The following is a 19442-nucleotide window of genomic DNA, read 5'->3' as shown; positions in this document are numbered from 1 at the left end:
TGTTTTTTTAGCTTTCCGTGTTTTTATGTTGGGCTGACTACCTGCAGCTCAGATGAAGCACTGCATGATATAACTGTTTGCATTACTGGCTTTTAAAAGTGTATCGCAAGTATGCAGCAGAAGTCTTAGTGAAGTCTTTTTTTCTAATACCGTTGCTCGGCAAAAGTGAGCCAGATTTGTCCTTGTGCGCAGTCTGCAAAAGCTTCTTAATGAATTTCAGTCCTACATTAATTAAAAATGAGTACTTTCAGGGCTTTTTTTTCTAAAGCTGTTAACGAAGCATTTCTTGTTTTCTAAAACACACAAACTCGAAGGTATATTCGAGGCTTAAAGAACAACGAGTCACAGAATTAAAGCCACCCGCTTAGTATTTTGTTGCTTCTCTGTTCTGCCAAAAAGAGCTCTGACCTCCTGATGCACACACAGAGGATCTCTGGGGGTGCCGGACTTTGGATCCATTAGGTAACATCAGTGAATCAAGCTTGTTCTGATGCTTGATTGGTTTGGGACTAAGCGAGCTTTGTTGTGTTCCTTGAGTTGTTCCTGAGCAGACTTTTGAAACCATGGTAGCAACATCCATCTTTTCTATACAGTCTATTAAATATTACCTAACTCAGAAATGTTGCCCTAGTGGCCATACAAGCATTTCCATACGGACATGCAGATATTACCCTCGCATCCAAACAGACAGTTTGTGTGTGTTTAAATGAGAAACACTGATGTGTTGAGGGCCTCATTTCACATGAATTTATGATGCCCTGAAACCCGGGTTTTTTTTCTTGCAGCGAGCAGGGTAGTTGGCATCCAAGCACACCTTTTAAAAGCACTAAGAAAAGTTATATTAAAGAAAGCCCGGAGGGAAAACAGGAGGAAGAGAAAAGAGGGAGAGAGATAGTGACAGATTGGAGGGATAGCAGGAAAGGAAAAAAAGGGAAGGGAACTAAAGGCTTGCTAGTGGCACATGACATGGACAAGACCTGATCATTAGGCAGCCTGGCAGGGAGCCTTTGATGTGCTTCACACATCCTGAGCGGGCGAGCAGACCACCGGACATTAAAATAATAGCCACCACCCACAAGGGACAAGCCGCCTCTCATAAACAAGAGACGCGCTTGCATCGGCACACTTACATGTGATTCACATGAAGGGCAGAGACACCCGCGTATGATGGTAAATGGAAAGCAGCCGCACGTGCAGTACAGACAGAGAAAGGTGCACGCGTGCTTCAACAGCATCTCAGCATGAAAAAACAGAAAATAACACAGAACGGCCACAACAGAAATGTTACGCACGCCCGAGAAGGCAAACAAAGAGTGATTTACTGTGCATGTCCTTTTCAGACCCAGCGTGGCACTTCCTCATGAGCATAACTTCTGTGAGAAATTACATTATTACTAAATGTCACACAGCTTTTATTTCCGAGGCTCCGGAGAAGCCGCCTTTCTCGATGTGTCCCCTCTGACCAGATTATATGGTCGCTGGTTTCGAAATGTTCATAAACACTCTGCGTTCCGGCGTAAATGTACACATTCAGTAACAGTCTGATTCATTTTGGACCTCAGTGGATGGGCGACGTGTCAAATCAAAGTTCATGGAATATGATTGAAATGAGGATTACTTGTTAAAATAGCTCCTCTACAGCGATCTGACACACATGAATTAGAACATGAAATGTGATACGGTAAATCCTTCATATACATTGACTTTACAAGTTGCCTTAACCTGTCATTTTGCCTTCTAACTATACTGAAACTCTTCCTCAGTGTTTCTTGTCATCCACATTTCATTAGAGGTTAAAGGTCATTTGATGATAAATAAGGTCTGAGATCTGCTGGCTCGTGACAATCTGTTTATGCTTCGTGTTTCTGAAAGGGAAAAAAATCTGCCCACATATCGGACTATCACAATATTTGAATCACTGAATATCGGCTGGGCTCTAGCAGCAGGATGCTTTGTAGTGCAGCGGGAGATTTTAGCCCACAGAGAGTGAATATAGTAGGGTGTAACAGTATTAAAGTAACATCCTCATCCTCAAGTGTTTGTCACTGTATTGTGATGACAGTGAATGAAGCTATACAAATAATTCAAAAAATGTTGATACAACTTTTATGTTAAGATACAATTTTCTTTCAAACCTACATCAATTTAGTTGTTTCAACATGAGCGATTTCTGAAAGGAACAACATTTCAGATCAGATCTGCAAACAGCTGTGTGACTGTTTAATATCATTTTTTGTCCCATCTTCCTCCCCTCAATCCCAGCTGTTCAGCAGGCTGCCTTGCCAGAGTCTGGTTCTGCCGGAGGTTTGTTTCCTGTTAAAAGGGAGTTTTTTCTTCCCACTGTCGCCAAGTGGTCACTCATAGGGGTTGCCTAGTTGCTTGGGCTCTCTCCCCATTATTTTAGGGTCTTTACCTTACACTATGAAGCATCTTGAAAGGATAGCTGTTGTGGTTTGGGGCTATATAAATCATATCGTATTATCTATATAAAACTGAATTGAAACTGAGGTTTTCATAAATAATAACTACAAACTTAGACATTCATGTCTTTAATTATGACTATTTATTATTATTGTATTTGAAACCAATTTTTCAGGGGCTTCTCAATCAGACTGCTGCAATCACACTGACTTGATAAGAGTCTTCAGCTACATTTCCTACTGATAGCACAATAACTGAACCATTACATCCATTAAACTTCACCTCTCTGGGTCAAGAACTGCCAGAAGTGGGCATGATATACTTTCTAATTTACCACATGTCCCGCTTAAGCACCATTCCAACAAGCTTGCGTTGCCTACTGCTGCATGAGGGATACTTCAAAGACGGCGCATTTCCTCATTTCAATCCAATTAAAAGCACCAATATATATATTATATCTGTTGATATAAGATCAACAGACATTTTGGCATGTTTGCTGCAGAAACTGATGGAATAATCAGCTCCCGAAAACAGGCCAGTGCATGAAATGGACAATATGATCTAAAATGTCACATCCCCTAGTTAGCCTCACCGGGCATTATTCCCAGAGGTAATCCAGCTGATGAAGCATTTACCTGTGGAAAAGACTACGTTCTTGGACACCAGCTTGTAATCGACAATGGAGAACTGAGGCAACTCGATCCGTGTCACCCCCGTCACAGCCGACTCGCCTCCCTTCCAGTAGAACTCGATGTCGTCTGTGGTGTAGCCATCTGTAGAAGAAGACGTGCGCAGACACACACACATGCACACCAAGGTGTAACCATCTGTCTAACCATCACTGGAGACCAAGACATGCAGTGTTGCTGATCATCCAACTGGGCTGTCATTTGGGAAGGAAATAAAAAAACACTTTTGAAGTTGTTTCCAAGTACCAGGCGCTTTTCTTAATAGCTTTACTTGGGGTTTGGAAAATGTCAGAAGAATTATAAAATAGACATGTCCAGTGCCATTAGCAGATCTTGCTTTAGTATTTTTGTGGGGATGATACCAAAAACAATATAAATACAAACATCTACAATGTGCTTTGTTCTTACTCTAGCCGAGATATTGGCTCTAACTAGCCTTAAACTCTATGTGTTCCTGATAAGCCTAATCCTATCCTGCCGTATTGTTGGCATGCCAGGTGTAAATCAGTGCCCAATCAGAAGGCTGACATGAAACCAAGTGGTGCCCTGAGGATGTCTGTAAAGGACGAGCAGAGACACTCACTGCTGCTAAGTGATACAGCATTCAAACGCTGAGGAGTTCTCACAAATAAATATGTGAAATGTCTAACTTAAATCTGCTTGAATCAATATTTTTATATCGACATAACACGTGTAATGGCATCCCAGTTATTCGTAATAACACACCCTACAGAGAGATGGGATGCCCTGTCTGTAACGAGCCCTTTGGTGTCTTTCAGCTCATTGTTTTGGCCCACGCCATCACGGTTTCGTGTCACTGTTTCTTATCAGCCCTGTTTAAAGCCGCGATGGCCTGCTCGCTATCAGCACAAAACAGAACAGGGCCAAAGTCATTTGCAGCATTTAGCAGCTAAATGGCCACATATAACCTAATCTAACCTAACCTTGTTACTCTAAGTCAGTTGGTGATTCCTAATTGGCTGTAGGTGTGAATGTGAATTTCCCTCCAACTCTACATGCTCGCCCTGTATAGGCTGGATAGGCTCCGGCACACTGGATCCTGAAATGGATAAGTAAACTGATTGTTAACAAAATATATCCAATCGGCCAATCGCATGACAGCAACTCAACACATTTAGGCATGTAGACATAGTCAAGAGCTGAGCTGATTGTGAGCACAGATTGAAGAAGAGAGATCAATTTAAGTGACTTTGAATTTTGCATGGCTGTTGGTGTCTCACCGACTGATCTCAGTACTTCAGAAACTGCTGAGATTTTTCTACACAGTGATGAATGATCAAAAAAAGAGAAAACATCGACTGAGGGCTAAGTGTTTTGCACTATCATGTCAATATGGAATGTTTCCAGGACTTTGCTGAATTTGTGCCACAAGAAAGGCAGCTCTGAAAGCAAAATAGGGTTCAGCCTGAAACTAGCTAGGTGTACCTATTAAATAGGCCAATGGCTTAAATGAGCTAAAAATAGAGCGAATACTAGACTTACATTGGTTAGGTGACCAATAAATGAATGCTTACCATATACTTATCACTTTTATTTTTAAATGACTTGCCCTCAGGTTGATGCCTTGGCCTGCTGTTTGTCTATATTCCTGTTTTGCATTTATAGCTCTTTTTATTGCTTGTTTAAAAAAAATATCTCTGCATGCAGAACAATAACCCCTGTGTTGTTCTGCATAATTGACACAGATTATGTAGACGTAGTTCAATATTATATTTGCTACAATAGAACCAGCAAGCAACCAGAGGAAAATGCATGACAGAGGGTAAAGTCTTGCACAGACTCCTTTTTTTTTGAGGTTTTCTTTTATAGTCTCCAAAAGTAATTGTTATTTTGTCATCAATGTTACTTCATTACACCCACCAGGTTACTGACGAACTACTAAGGAGTTGTATTAGGGTTGAATTTTAGCAGCAGGTTTCAGAAACTTGACGCTGTTACTTTTCAAAACTACTTTCCTACATGCATTTTAACCTTACAGTACTTCTGGTATAAGATTCCATTTATAGAGGTAGAATTGAGTCTGAAACTATTCCTACCCTAAGTAGCACATGGCAACCTAGTGGATCTTTACGAGGTTAAATGAGGTGCAAACATTTGCAAAAGAAAGCATGACTTCTAACTAAATAACTGCACTAGATTGGTCTTTTAAACTTTCCCAAATCTTTATAGAAGTATAATATTGAATGAAATTAGCTAAGTATTTGTCATAGTCATATATACTACCCTCATCCATCTGGTACAGATTTAAAAGAAAGGCTACAGAACACAGAAGAGAAACACACACACAACCGCTGCTGTACCTCAGGTTGCACATTCTTTCATGCATCTGTAACATTTCACACATGAGACACTCTGCCTGTGCGCCGCTGTTGATCTGTCAAGCCCACAAGGCATTAGGCCTGTCTACTCACAGCTCTCTATCTCCAGAGTGCAGTTCTGTTCATCCAGAGGATACCTCCTGAGATCCATCATACATGCTGCTGTTGTAGTTATCCTGAAAAAGAAGGCATGGGGGGAGAGGGTATATTTTAGTTAACACATGTGATTTACTAAAATTGTTCTGAAAGACGGATCAGAAGGAGAGTGAAGATGTAAGGGATTTGAGGTGTTTTAAAAATAGCAATGCAGGTAAGCAGTTACCTAACAGAATAAGGGACTGCGGGAATACAATTAGATTACAGCATTAAGGTGAAAGCACCTATCATCTTTAAAGGAAACCAAATGTCCATTTGCCTTTTCAACCTGTCCCTCAGCTGGTTTCATATTACTGGAGACTACTGGCATTGTCATCTTAAAATAAGATTATAGCACCACCTCCTAGTTAAAATGCTGACTGTGTAACTGTATACCTAATTAGACTATAGATCATACAAGACAAGCAACGAACATGTTTGCTTTTGAAACATTTTGTGCTCCCCCTTCACCAAAACTGTCCATCCCTCCATCCTGCGATCAAGTAAAAATTTGTAAAAATAAAAATGATATGAAGGAAATGCATCCTTCCCTGTTCAACTGAACTGGGTCATGAGGAGGTATCTGTGCCTTTTGTTTATCAGATGTGCGAGCTCAAACGACTGATAATCAGACAGTTAAAAAAAGCAGCAAAGTGAAATGCAAATTCAAAATGATTTAGGCTAAGTCTGGCCTGATTAAAAGCTGGCTGCTTGGCAGTTAGCCACTGGATGTATTCACTGAGCAAAGACTGAGATGAGGCTCCATTATGTGATATTATTATGCAGCAAAAATTACAGCAACATAATAAGAGGTCTTCAACAGTAACATTAACAGTAAGCATTACCACACATATTATAGATTATATGGACTTCCAACACATTTTCCAATACATGACACAGATTATCAATATCACTGAAGCTTCTCTGCTACCTTATCTCTTCATTTCATTATGGTAACAACAAGAAAAAAAAACTACCTACACTGTATTGATTAGCAGTTAAAAAAAATGTGTTGTTGATTTACATTAAATCATTAAAGTAACAGTTTTTAAATTAGAACATATTGAAAATCCATGGATTTGGGGACATTGGAGTCGAAGGTGTTTAATCAAAAAAAAAAAAATTCATATGAATAAAAGATGATATCTAAATGGCATAAATTGGAATATAAATTACAGCCTCAAAATCCAACTGATTATCAGAAAATGTCATTTGATAAATTAAACCTGAAATAATTGCATTTGGTTGTGGGTCAGTTTTAATCTTTTTTTTTCCATGCCACTCTGTCTAACAAAAGCCAGGTCAGAAACAAATATCGTACACTGTACCAGTTAGCGCGTGTTAGCTAATATAACCCAGTGACATGAAGTCCATTCTGAAATAACCAAATGCCTGTGTTACGGCTTTTTACTTAATTATTATTCATTACTGCATTTATCAAAAACACAAAAATTGTTGAAGTATCTCTTTTTATTTGGCATACAGCTAACTACCTAGCTAGCTAACTAGCTAGTCTTAGCTGTGGGCTTGTATTGAGCAAAAGAGAGTCCAATTGCTGATTTGACCAAATTTTCAAAAGACTCTACAGTAGCATGTGAACAGCCGCAAGGAAACTATTGCTTCAGCTGGACAAACTAACACATGCAGCTAAATTCAGCCAACAAAGACTCAATGCACAATTTAACCCCATCAAAAATTCATGTAAAGGTACAGGAGAAGTCATACAAGCTATAAGACATTGGTATAGCTTTTGGGTTGGAAAAATAAACCAATGCAGAACTTTACCAGATCACTGCTGACCTATGTAAACACTTTCATTAGGAAGTTATGGGCTCATTCACTCATTTTGGGTCATACAGAATAAAACATTAAATCTGTATTTAAATCTCAGTCACGCTGTGTTTCAAACAGCAGGATTATCCCTGGTACTCTGAGTGTTCGGTATCATGGTCAGACCTGCCCCTCCTTGTCACACTGGATTTTTTAAACCAAGACAGCAACAACAGAACCCTCATTTCAAGGTTTCAAAATGATACTTCAGAAACCAGTTTATAACTTCAAGGTATAACTGGGTCAATCCTTAATACCATCTATTTGAGTAACAAATAATGTTAGGCTAACAGTACTCTTGTGCCCTCGAGTAGTCTGTATTCAATGCAAATTCAATTGCTAGCCTATTATCTTACTACTACAGTATCCCAAAGACGTTAGTAAGGAAGCTAACATTAACTTGTAGAAAAGATCTTCTGAAAAGTGAATAACTCTTTGACTGTATCTTGTGTCAGAGTGAATGGGATCCTGTGAAACTAAAGCCCGAAATTGTACAGTTCCGTTTTTATCATTTTACCAAAACCGTTCCAGGTTTTGACTGTAGTACAATACGAATCTGTATTCTGCATTTGGGGCACCACAAGCTGCTATCAGGAGGGATGAGTGTGTGATTGGTTTTAAACGACTGGTAGTTGCACATTTTTTACCTTTCATTTAATCTTTCTTTAAATTACAGACAGTTTCTGTAAAATGCAATTAATAGACCATATTTGCAAAAATGACAAACAGCATTGTGGCAAAATGCAACTTACAATGTAAATACAAACTGCTTTTGAGAGCTTAAAATTGTATTTTTTACTGCTTTCCCTAATAAACAGCAAACACACAAATACAGAGTGGCTGCCTTGAAACCACGATAAAAATCTGCATTCAACATATCACTCAGCTCTACCTGGCATTCATTTATGTAACAGTTCATATCACAAACACCACGTCACACGTCTCCCTCTCCTTTTGATCTCTTAAAGCACTGAGAGGTCTATAAGTAGTCCACAGGGCTAAATGCTATGAACTCCACTTGCATAATCAAGCATAGCTGCTTGACTATAAAGTATGAACACTGACACATGCAAATGCAAGTGTGCAAGTGCACACACACACACAGACACACACATGTTTTTGCTTTGCTCTAATAATTCAAAGCTTGCATCCATAATAATAGGTCACACTAGCTCTTCTGAACCTGCTTGTCGAAAAGATCAATGGAAATTCAAAACAAGGGCTTTATGAAACAAACATCAAACAATAGCTGAAGGCTGAACTTTGCATTGTGGATCATGTCTAACCTGTCTGCACTTCTTGCCGTAGATGAACTCTAACGGCAGCCCTCTTTAAAAATAAAATAATAAAAATGCTAACTCTGACATGCCCTTCAGCATGACACAAAACCCTCTCAGCTGCTGCAGGACTGTGCCAGAACAAGGCTTTGAACACAAAGAATTAACTTGGCTCTGAAAAACATTAGGGAATATTCTTGACCCTGATCATCCTTTTGTTGCTTTTTGCGTGATAAGTGTTGCTTATTTGCAGGGCCCAGAATTGTCCAGAACAGCTTTCATGGTTACTGTTGACTTTGTGAGTTTGATTTTGACTCAGTTTACTTCCTGTTTTATTTTGAAGGTTAGAACCCATGTGATTTTCTGTGATTGCACTATCATTTGTTCTTTCCCTTGGTAGGGTCTGATTACGTTCACCTGTTCCTTATTACCCTTTTCTCCGCTTGTCAGGTTGTGCTCTCTTCTCAGTCTTGTTTTCAGGTCTTCTCTATTTTTGGATTTGGGATTTTTAATAAACCTGCCTTATGCAGTTCTTTTGTTATTATTTTTCTGACTATATATAATCATAGGAACTTTTCATCATTTCATTTATCTAAATATAGAGGCTCATTTTAAGAAAAAATATTTTGAAGGATGAGGTTGCTGTCACTCTGTATTTTCCTCTATGAAATAAAATGACCAAAATCAACAATGCTTTCGAGTGTATTGTATTACTTTTAGACTGCTTAACTTTGTCTTTGAAACTCTAAGCTCTACTTTTGATGAAAGTATGTGTCACAAAAAATTAGTAGAATTTTTAAATTATATATACAAAAACCTCAATAATCTCCTTAAACTCTAAAATAGTAGTATTTGCAAGGGACTATTTTTAAGTGGAGGATTAATACACACTTGGTGTTCTTCTGAGTGTTTACTGCAGCATAATGATGTATGTGGGATTCAAAATAAACTGCAGTGCACATCTATGGTAATCAAGGCAGGTGTCATGCAGTGCAACACCGTGGTTCTCTGATATGTTTTTAATTGTTTGGGGTCTCAATGACACTTAATGGCACCAAAGATTAAGCTATATGAAACTTTAGCTATATAGCAAGTCAAGTGGGATCAAGTTTGCATAAGCTGTGGATTTGATAACAACAGGAAAATGACATTGTTGTTAGAGCAAGAAACTGAGGCGGGTGCATAAGGGGAATATCCACTGCTAACAAAACTAGAGGGAGCCCTTTTTTATTCATAACATCAACTCAGTTAAACTTCTGGAATATCGATCTGGTCAGTTAAGAAGCAGAGGGGGTTGTTAATTAGTTACAACTGTACTGCCGTTGATTAAATTAACAACAGGTGCACCAAAGGGGCAACAATGACACAACCCTGAACACCGGAATGGTTTTACAGCCACTGACATTTTTCCGCTCCTCATCTTTTCTGACTGTTTTTTCATTAGTTTTGCATTTAGCTAGGGTCAGTCTCTCTGCTGGTAGCATGATACCTGGACCCTACAGAGTTTGCACAGGTAGTCCAACTCCTGGAGGATGGCACATCATTACTTGTCGTTTTCAGAAGACTTACTATGTCTCAAAGCACAGTCTCAGGAGGAGACTGGAGATTTCATAATGGCTGTAGAAGGTCCTTAACCCATCACCCGGACTGGTATCTTCTTCTTTGTGCAAAGATGGACAGGATGAGCAGTTCTAGAACCCTACAAAATGACCTTCAGCAGGCCACTGGTGTTAATATCGCTGACTAAGCAATCAGAAACAGACTTCATGAAGGTGGCCCGAGGGACCAACGTCCTTTAGTGGGCCTTATTCTCACTGCCCAGCACTGTGGTGCCAGATTGGCATTTGCCATAGAATAGTATAATTGGCAGATTCTGGCCAATTGTCACCAATGAGAGCAGTTTCAACCTGAACACCAGGCTGATGTCACAACACCCTGACTGCAATTAGGTATCAGGATGAAACCCTTGGACTGACTGTTAGACCATGTGCCTGTGCAGTGGGTCCTGGGTTACTCCAGGTGCACAACAATGGTGAGAGTAGGCAGGGACTCAAGATTACCACTGACTCTCATGTTCATACAACCTAAATTCAATGGAACAACTCTGTGACATTGTGTTTCAGTCCATCCAACACTGCTAAAATGCACCTCAGATTGTCCAGGAACTCAGTGAGCCCTGGTCCAGATCTGGTTGGAGATCTCCCAGAACATCATCCATCATCTTATTAGAAACATGCCCAACATTGTCTGGTATGCATACAAGCATGTGGGTCCATACAAACTACTGAGAACCTTTTTGAGTTGCAACAAGGAAATTTTGGCAAAATGAACCACCATTTCTTTTTGTAGTTGCAAGGAGGTTGGCGTCCTACTTTTACTCTAGTGTGACTGAGTCATAAGATAATGTACAACATGGAATCCTGAGAATGCTAACATGTAGCCCAGTCAAAAGTCCCACTGTCTCATTAAGAAGAAGACCTGACAAGCAGAACACACCTGAGTCCATAGAGGACAGTCCCATCTGGATGCAGGCGGATCATGCGGTTTTTGACTGTGACTCCATGGACGAAAGACTTCTTGTCATTGAGAAAGTAGGTGTCGGGGACCCAGAGCTGGTCAGCAACCCTGTTGTCAAGTGTCAGGTTGAGAGGGATTCCCACATAGGCCAGGCGCTTGTCCCTCCAATACTGCTGGAAATACATAGTCAATGTGTAGTCCTGCGGATAGAAAGAGAAAAAACACAATAAAAGGTGGGTACAGCTTATTGTTACATGTTATACAGGCAATCACTTCAGGTTTTCTTTCACAGGAAACAGCAGACATTAAAAAGCAACATGAACAGCTTTTGAAGGAGTGTGGGCCAACTGGTTCACACACACACTCTAGCCAAATTCTCTCAAGTGCCTTTGCCCTGTCTTTTGCAGTACAGTAACCAACACAGTAATGTGCCATTGTACAACAGTGTGTGGGAAGGCTGACTCATGTAGCTGCAGCTTTATTGAAAAAAAATCTAAGAAAATTTCACCTGATCTTCAACTAATTTTTCTCCCGTGGTTGAGCATTCCTCATATAGGCACAGTGATTCACAAAACCTCCAAGTTGACCTATAACAACAGCCCAGAAGCTTTTTAAACATACGTTCCCTTTCATTAAATTCCAATGGGGTGACACTTAGGCTGTTAAAACACAGTGAATTAATGTCAGCTCTGTTCCAGTGGCTGTTTTCTCTCAACGTGCTGTAGTTGAATGCAGCTCTTCTGTTATCCTCCATAGGCGAAGGAAATGGAAACACATGCTTTAAGTAACACTTTATTGTTCTATCCTCTAAGGTCAGTGCTTATTTGTTAGTCTAACAGGCATTTTGCAATTACCCAAATGCAATCAAAAAGAACTTTATCTCTAGGATTGCACTGCAGTATGCAAAGTTTTTGAAGTTCTTTAACTATATTAGTAGATCAAGTTTGCTGTTAAAATATATCACATACTCTGTCTTACAAATAAGATGAATTTATAATGCATACTTGTTCAATCAAATACAATCTAAGTTTGTGTTTGTTTCAGCATACACAGTCTGGCATGATCACTAGATTTTGGTGGTACAGTGATTATATTTCACTAGCTTTTACTCCTCCTTTTGTAGGTGCACTGTATGTCAACATTTCCTGCTGCATGATTGGTGTTGAGTAAATTTAGTCTTAATTTTATTTGAACTGGAGGTCCATTTGCTAGGCCTATATTAGTACTAGTAAACCCTTATTGTTTTCTGAGTTTTGTTTTCTGTGATTTATCTACTTTTAGTCCAATTTTGAGTTTAGCCCAAATCAGACACTGTTAGGGTTGCCAACTCCCTGAAAAATAAATAAGGGACACCTCGTGGCCAGGGCTGGGCAACCCAGTTGTCTTCACCCTTCCCAGTGTGGTAGCTCTTTTTTTTGTGTGTGAAATTATTTTTTAACCATTTGACTTGAACTTGATTTAAGCAGATGCATATTCTTTGTGGTATGACTATATGTGAAACAAATGATCATTTAGCCATGTATTTTTAGCTCAAAATGACAACATTAACACAGTAAAACAGGTCTCTTTCTTAAACAGAAGCCTGTCATGCTTAACTTTTGAGAATATAAGTAAATCTTTCTTTAAAAGAACTCTGTCCTGCTTAACTTAAAATTATATAAATTAATAGAAAGCAATAGAACAAAAATATTCCTGTAACAGTGCACATATAGTGCATTTAGTACAATTGGCTTCAGCTGAGGTATTATTTCAGCTTTTCTAATGCTAATTAGCTGCTCCTGTTTGTAAACCCGCTTGTTCCCATGATTACGCATCATAACTCATCATCATTATTCATCTATGTATTACTTTTATGTATTAGTGATCTATTTGTTGTAATCATCTATCCTTGCAGTTGTTTATTACACAAAATAAGTTATATTATCACACTTCTGGCCACATAGCGCTGATATTCACTGCACATGCCCATATTAACCTTAACCAGAGGGTTTAAAAAAACAAACCAGTGTTTACATACCATATCTGCTTCTGCCATGCCTGGTGGACAAGAAATTGGTTAAGGGTTCCCCGAGCTTTCACGCCCCTCGTGTTCTTCATGTGCCCATTAGAAGCATGCCTATGGAAAAAGTGCGCCAGCACACAGTGCAGTGCGCTTTATAGTGCACTTTTCCAGCCAGGTGTTTTCCTTTTCCCATTCCTCCCTGTACTTTTGCAGCCTTTTTTTTTCTTTCTCTGAGCGAACAAACATTGCTGCTCTAATGCTGGGCTTACACTGTGCGATTTTTGGCCCATTTTGAGCCGATTTTTGAGTCGTGCGACCGATTTGGTGATCGGCCCGATTTTGGCCTTCATCGTGCATCGTGTAGTATACGTGGGGTAACGAGAAGCGATTAACACCTCGAGCAGCTCCCGATCATCAATCGCTCGTGAGGGTGTCACCACAGGCGCTCACATTGCTCACGCGCAAACACATAAACGTCGGTGAAAAAGATGGAGCAGCACGGCTGTGCAGCGTGTGATCTGGACACAAGCGATGGAGGCACAACTTGTAGAACTTTGGAAAGCTCATCCGAGCCTTTTCGATGTGGCATCACAAAATTATCACGACCATAACAACCGTGAAAATAGTTGGATTTACACTGTTGCTCAATCACAGCTGCCTTATTAATGTTTTTCATTAGCAATTTAGCAAAGTTGATGGTGGCGGTGTGCGTGTCTGTGTGAGTGAAAGACAGACAGAGAGAGAGAGCGACAGATTTTCTGTTATAACCTTCATTTTATGGAGGCACAGTGTGCCGTCCGAGACTTGCACCGCAGTGTCAGCGTTTGTTTCCCTGTTGGCCGGTATTTTCTTCGTAAGCGACCTTTCCTCGACCAATGAGATAAGCGATAATCTGACTTGTCATACTCGAATTGTCATAAGTGTGCTGTCAGCGCATTGGTCACAAAGCAGGAGAGAGGCTGGGAATTATGTTTTCAAACAAAGTGTTAATTCCATTAAAAGTTATAGACTACTTTTGATTCTCACTGTATTACGGGATAAAGTGCATCCCTTATTAGCTCAATACGGGACGTGAACTTTTGTTTCTAAATACGGGACGATTCCGTTTTTTAAGGGACGGTTGGCAACCCTAGACACTGTACTCATAACTATAGGCTAGGTTTTAACAACTGGAATAAGCTCTAGTTTAAGCTAAGTAGAAAATGTCAGTATGCCAGTTAGGGCTGGGCTATATCATACCGTTCACGGTAATACCGGTATAATGTTGGGCAACGATAGGAAAATGAAATATCGCAATAGAATATGGTTAAAACGCGCATGCGCAGTGCCTTTGTTTACATAATCACAAGGCGGCGATGCAGAATGAGAAGAGCGAAAGCGGATCATTAAATGAAACGGAAGAACCATAATTGGTTTGTAAAAATGCTGCAACTTCAGTGGTGTGGAATTGGTTTGGCTTTCATCCGTCAGATACACAACAAAACACTATTTTTGGATGCTCTACCAAAAATAGTGCTAACGGGCCGTTGTTATTACCGTGTTTTTTGGAAAATACGGCACACTTAAAATCAATCCTTTGATTTTTCTGAAAATCGACAGTGCCCCTTATGATCCCGTGTGCCTTATGTATGAAGTCAGCTTGTGTTTACTGACCTCGAAACGATTTTATGTCGTACACGGCGCTCGAAAATCTGTCAAATGTTTCAGTACGACTTTGCTAAGCTACGAAGCCGCACCGCTTGATGGATTGTTGGAGCATTACGGCTATCGTAGGCAGGAGCCTCGCGGAGTGATACGTACTGTGCTTCAACATAATATTACCGTATTGTGTGTGTATAACCTCTTAAATTTTGTGGATATTATACATGGTTATGCTGAGGATATGTCTGCCAATTTCCACTGGAAATGCCCTTTGGTTAAACTGTCAGCAAGGAATTTGCATTTGCACTGTTAATTTTTTATATAACTTTAATGCACTTAAAAAAGCTGCTTGTTTAAGTGAAAATACATTGATGGGTTTTGGTTTTTTTTGCACTAATAAAGTTGTGGAGTTGTAAAGTATTTTGTCTAGTGTCAATTATATCGTCAGTTTTATCGTTATTGCAAATTTTGAAATGTATATCGTGATAAATATTTTTGTTCAAATCGCCCTGCTCTAATGCTAGTACACCAATATGGTGAACCAAGTATCCAGCATTAGCATTTATAGCACTGTCAAGATTAATGTGCTAGCATGCTGCTGTTTTTTGCTAATTAGCCTAAAGTGCAAGGTAGGCTAGCTACGGACAGCCTTAAAAAAGTTGCTAACATAACAAACGTCTTTGTCTGGATAAATACTGGGAAATTATTTTTTTAACCACTGTCAGTATTAATCTATGATTATTATCAGAAGAAAATGTCATATAATATAAATCAGCATTAAGTGCTTGTTCAATAAATACACATTGTTTCTCAAGTTTATGAGCAATCATGTTAAAAAAAAACAAACGAAAAACAGTTCTCTGTTCTCTGAAAAAAAAAAAAAAGCCACAAACTCAAACGAAATCTCACTCTGTGACTACGTTTTGCAGCATTTGCATATACTGAAGTGTTTATGTAATAGTAGTTCTTGTGTCTTTCTGTATAAAGCTCACCATCTGGCACACAAGTCAAACAATTACTGGCAAGAAGTACTTAAAGCCCAGCCATGGGTACACTCATAGCCCTGCGAAAATCCAACATTTAAATACTGTTGTGTAAGTAAATACTTTTGTTTTGCTTTGATTCGAGCCGTATTTGACCAGTGCAGAAGCAGCAGCAACGATAGAGGACAGAGCCCCTCCCTCCCTCCACATCACATAATCCACTTAACCAAGCTAACAGTCCCTCTCCTCTATTTCTGTGTTTCTGCACCTCTCCCCCCTTTCTCTCGGTCTCTCTCACTCTCTCTTTCTCGGGGCAATGCCATGATCTTCCCTCTTTACCTGCTGTGACGTTGTAATGAAACCAGCCAGCACCAATCTGGCACTGGTAGAGGCACACATGTCCGTGTGGTGCTGCAGTTTTCAGGTTTACCGAATGGCAACAACAAGAACCCCCCCCCCCCCCCCCCCCAAAAAAAAAAAACAAAAAACAAAAAACAAAAAAGCAAAACACGATTATAACCGTCCAGTGTGATGAGCACAGCTTTCCAAAATGTTCATGTGTGACAGAACTGTTACATAACCCAAGTAGTTGTTTGTCTCTTTGCAAGCGCCTGAAACACTGTGTTACTAATGCATACAAAATGCTCGAGGTTTTGCATTTTCATGACGAGGGGGGATCATACATTTATGCAAATTGAGGCGACTGACTTTGTGTTAAATAATTGCTTTCTTTTCACTTGCTCTTCACAGTCAGTAAATATGGTTTCCAGGTTTGGTTAGAACACAGAGATGTAAAAGTGAAGGGCTTAGTCAGCACAGGATACAGATTGGGCCCACAGCATGACAAGGAAAGCTCATGGCTCTGAGCCATAAATGTATAGTGGTGGAACCAAGGCCTCTTTGGTAGTCTCTCCTCTCAATATTGCCATATGATGGTTTTTACAAATTATGCGGCATAATCAGGTAGCAATGACTTTTTGCGGTATTACCATCTTAAAAACAAGCCATTGCCAAGCACAGGATTCGGTGATTCTGTTTAAAGTATGGTAGTTATATCTTTAAAATATAACTGTATCAAAAGTTGGAACAGATCTGAGAATTGCTTTACTTATTTATCATGCAGAAATATTGTTAAAAAAGGATTAATCTTTGTGTATGTTTACCACCACATTCTTTCTAGCGTCTGTGAGGGAGCTCTGGTATGCTCATTCACAATTTCACATTTGTATCATTGGACTATACTAGTGTAGCTTTGCTGTTTCACAGTTCAAAATAATCCTTGTTGATCTCATACTGATCTGTGGTGAAGCCCTTCAGTTTATCCTCTGCCTGAAGCAAGCTGTTTTATTTCCCCTTCCTCTCCATTAAGCTAGCTTTCTCCTGATTGGTTCAAACATAAGAACAGTGGGTGCATGGGGCACCTGTGCTCACAGCCAGAGCTGTGTGCCTGAAATGACCATAGTGTCTCTCACTGGTATCAGCCATGAGCAGAAGAAACCAGTGCAAACTGAAAGCCTAGAAAAGTCTGAAGCCCAAGTTCCTTGTTTAACATCAACGCCCACCAGTGTAATAGGAGTAAGGAGAACAAAGACGCCTTTTTAAAATGCAGCACATTTTATGTTTGCTTGAAGTCTGTATTCCAGATTGAAGATCAAGCAACAGTCATATAAAAGCAATGACTGCAAAAATAAGTTGCTTTAAATCAGCTCCCTAATTTTGGAACTGCTAAACAACTGTGTAAAAGGCATCTTTCACTAAGCAATTTAGATTTGTAGATTTCAAAAGCATGACAAAGTCTTCACCTGTTAACACATAATGGAACTGAACTCTAAAGTCTTATAATTTCTGAAATTATACCTGAAATTATAGCAGGTCTGTAAACTGGAACAAAGCCACGACCCTGCCTATAAGTGGTTAGTAGTATTTTTCTCAGTTAAATCGAACACACTAAAGAACAGAACCTTAAAAAAACTATAGTAAATACTCTGTATAATCTGGGCTGTGCCATTTTACACTGAATACCAGGAGACATTTCAAAGCAGCCAAGCCTCTAATTTTAAGCCTTACCAGTCCCCAAATACATCATATAAAACAAATCACCAGTGGTCCAGTTCTTACAAAAGAGCGAACTATACATAGAAGCTAAAACTGCATTTTTCTCCAGTTTTAAACACTTTCACTTTAGCTTGATTTCTTTGGCCTCCAGAAGTTGCCATTTGATGCCGTTACAGCCATTTAGATGATCTACCACTAAAATGCTCCTCCTTTGTTCTCGGAACTGATGGTGGCACGAGGAGGAGGTGACAACAGGGTCTCAGAAATATGATGTCGGTATCTGTGACTACTTTCTCTTATTCCAGAGACGCACACAGCACTGGCAGTTAAATATGCTGTCAGTGCTATGCTGCTATATTTGCATTTAATCCTTTTTCAGTTCTTTAAATGACAGGAAAATAAATTCCTGTCATTTTTTTAGGAACTTGTGACATAGAGGGCAATAAGTGTTATCAGTCAAAGTCCCATTAAAGTAGTCTACACAGCCTGATCCCAGCAGGTGGTGGAAATTAAATTTGCTGTATGAATCAGTACCATAGACGGTCCCCCTCCGTCTGCTCCATTACCGCCGTAACTTTAGCCTCCATCACTCCCAGTAAATGACGCCCTATCTCCTCCCCGCCTCCCTGGGAGTAGTATCATGCATGAGGTTTCTATCTCCTGGCGGAGTGTCAGCAGGTGGGCAGCCCAGTGAGCACCTCGTAAGACATGAATGATTCACATCCATCGTGTAGCCTGTGCAAACACGCGGCCAAGGGATCCTCATCAATCTTGCATGGAGACAATCAAAATGAATATCATATGAGGATGACTACAGCTTTGCGTTACCTGCTCTGGAACAATATTTTCTGTTTTTTTTTTAAATGTGATTTTTTTTTATTTTGTACTGGGACTACAGATTATGAATTATTGGCATGTCTCACGACACTTCAATTCCCACAATGCCGTGCTTTACCACTGTTGTTTGATTATTCGTGCATGTTTTCCACAGAGATAATGACAGTGACCAGTGGAAATGATTTCCAGCGAGCCTCAATTATTCAATTAGCTCGACTGGATAATCACTCCCAATTCAGGCTGTGTGAGAATTCAGATAAGCAACATTTTGGCTGTGAAATGACCCAGATTCAGCGTAATCTGTCTTTCTTGCTCTCTCTCTCTCTCTCTACAGCACTAGCATCTGAACTTTTATAGCATCTAGGAAATATGCTGTTTGTCACATGTCACTTACAGTTAGGGCTGCTCGATTATGGCAAAAATGATAATCACGATTATTTTCACTGAAATTGAGATCACGATTATTTGACGATATTTATTTCGTCCGCCAGAGCTTATATTATTTTTTTTTACATGCTGTAGTGCCATTTGTGGGAGCATTTCAAGTTGCTATACATCAATACAACTGTTATAGCCCATATTTTAAAAATGTGTATGCATTAAGTCCATAGTAACTACATTAATTGCAAAAAAGTGCAATAAACTACAAAAAAATTGAAAATCGTTTTTGTTTTTACATATATTTCTACTTGGAGAAATTTAAGAGGTTTATCCCT

At 39.5% G+C, this 19442-nt stretch overlaps 1 protein-coding gene across 3 annotated transcripts in view; it reads right to left on the bottom strand.

The window, feature by feature from the left end:
* The window catches only part of LOC113016986 (gamma-aminobutyric acid receptor subunit beta-3-like), a 91247-nt gene that overhangs the window by 16182 nt on the left and 55623 nt on the right, over positions 1-19442 (bottom strand). For all 3 annotated transcript variants that reach the window (XM_026160232.1, XM_026160233.1, XM_026160234.1), the window contains 3 exons: positions 11188-11408; positions 5543-5625; positions 3057-3194 (listed from right to left, as the gene is read on the bottom strand). In XM_026160232.1, coding sequence (XP_026016017.1) covers positions 3057-3194; positions 5543-5625; positions 11188-11408 — 442 coding nt within the window. The remainder of the gene's footprint in view (positions 1-3056; positions 3195-5542; positions 5626-11187; positions 11409-19442) is intronic.

The sequence above is a fragment of the Astatotilapia calliptera genome, chromosome 23 (assembly GCF_900246225.1).
Source record: "Astatotilapia calliptera chromosome 23, fAstCal1.2, whole genome shotgun sequence".
Lineage (NCBI taxonomy): Eukaryota > Metazoa > Chordata > Actinopteri > Cichliformes > Cichlidae > Astatotilapia > Astatotilapia calliptera.
This window is presented reverse-complemented; position numbering and strand designations above follow the sequence as displayed.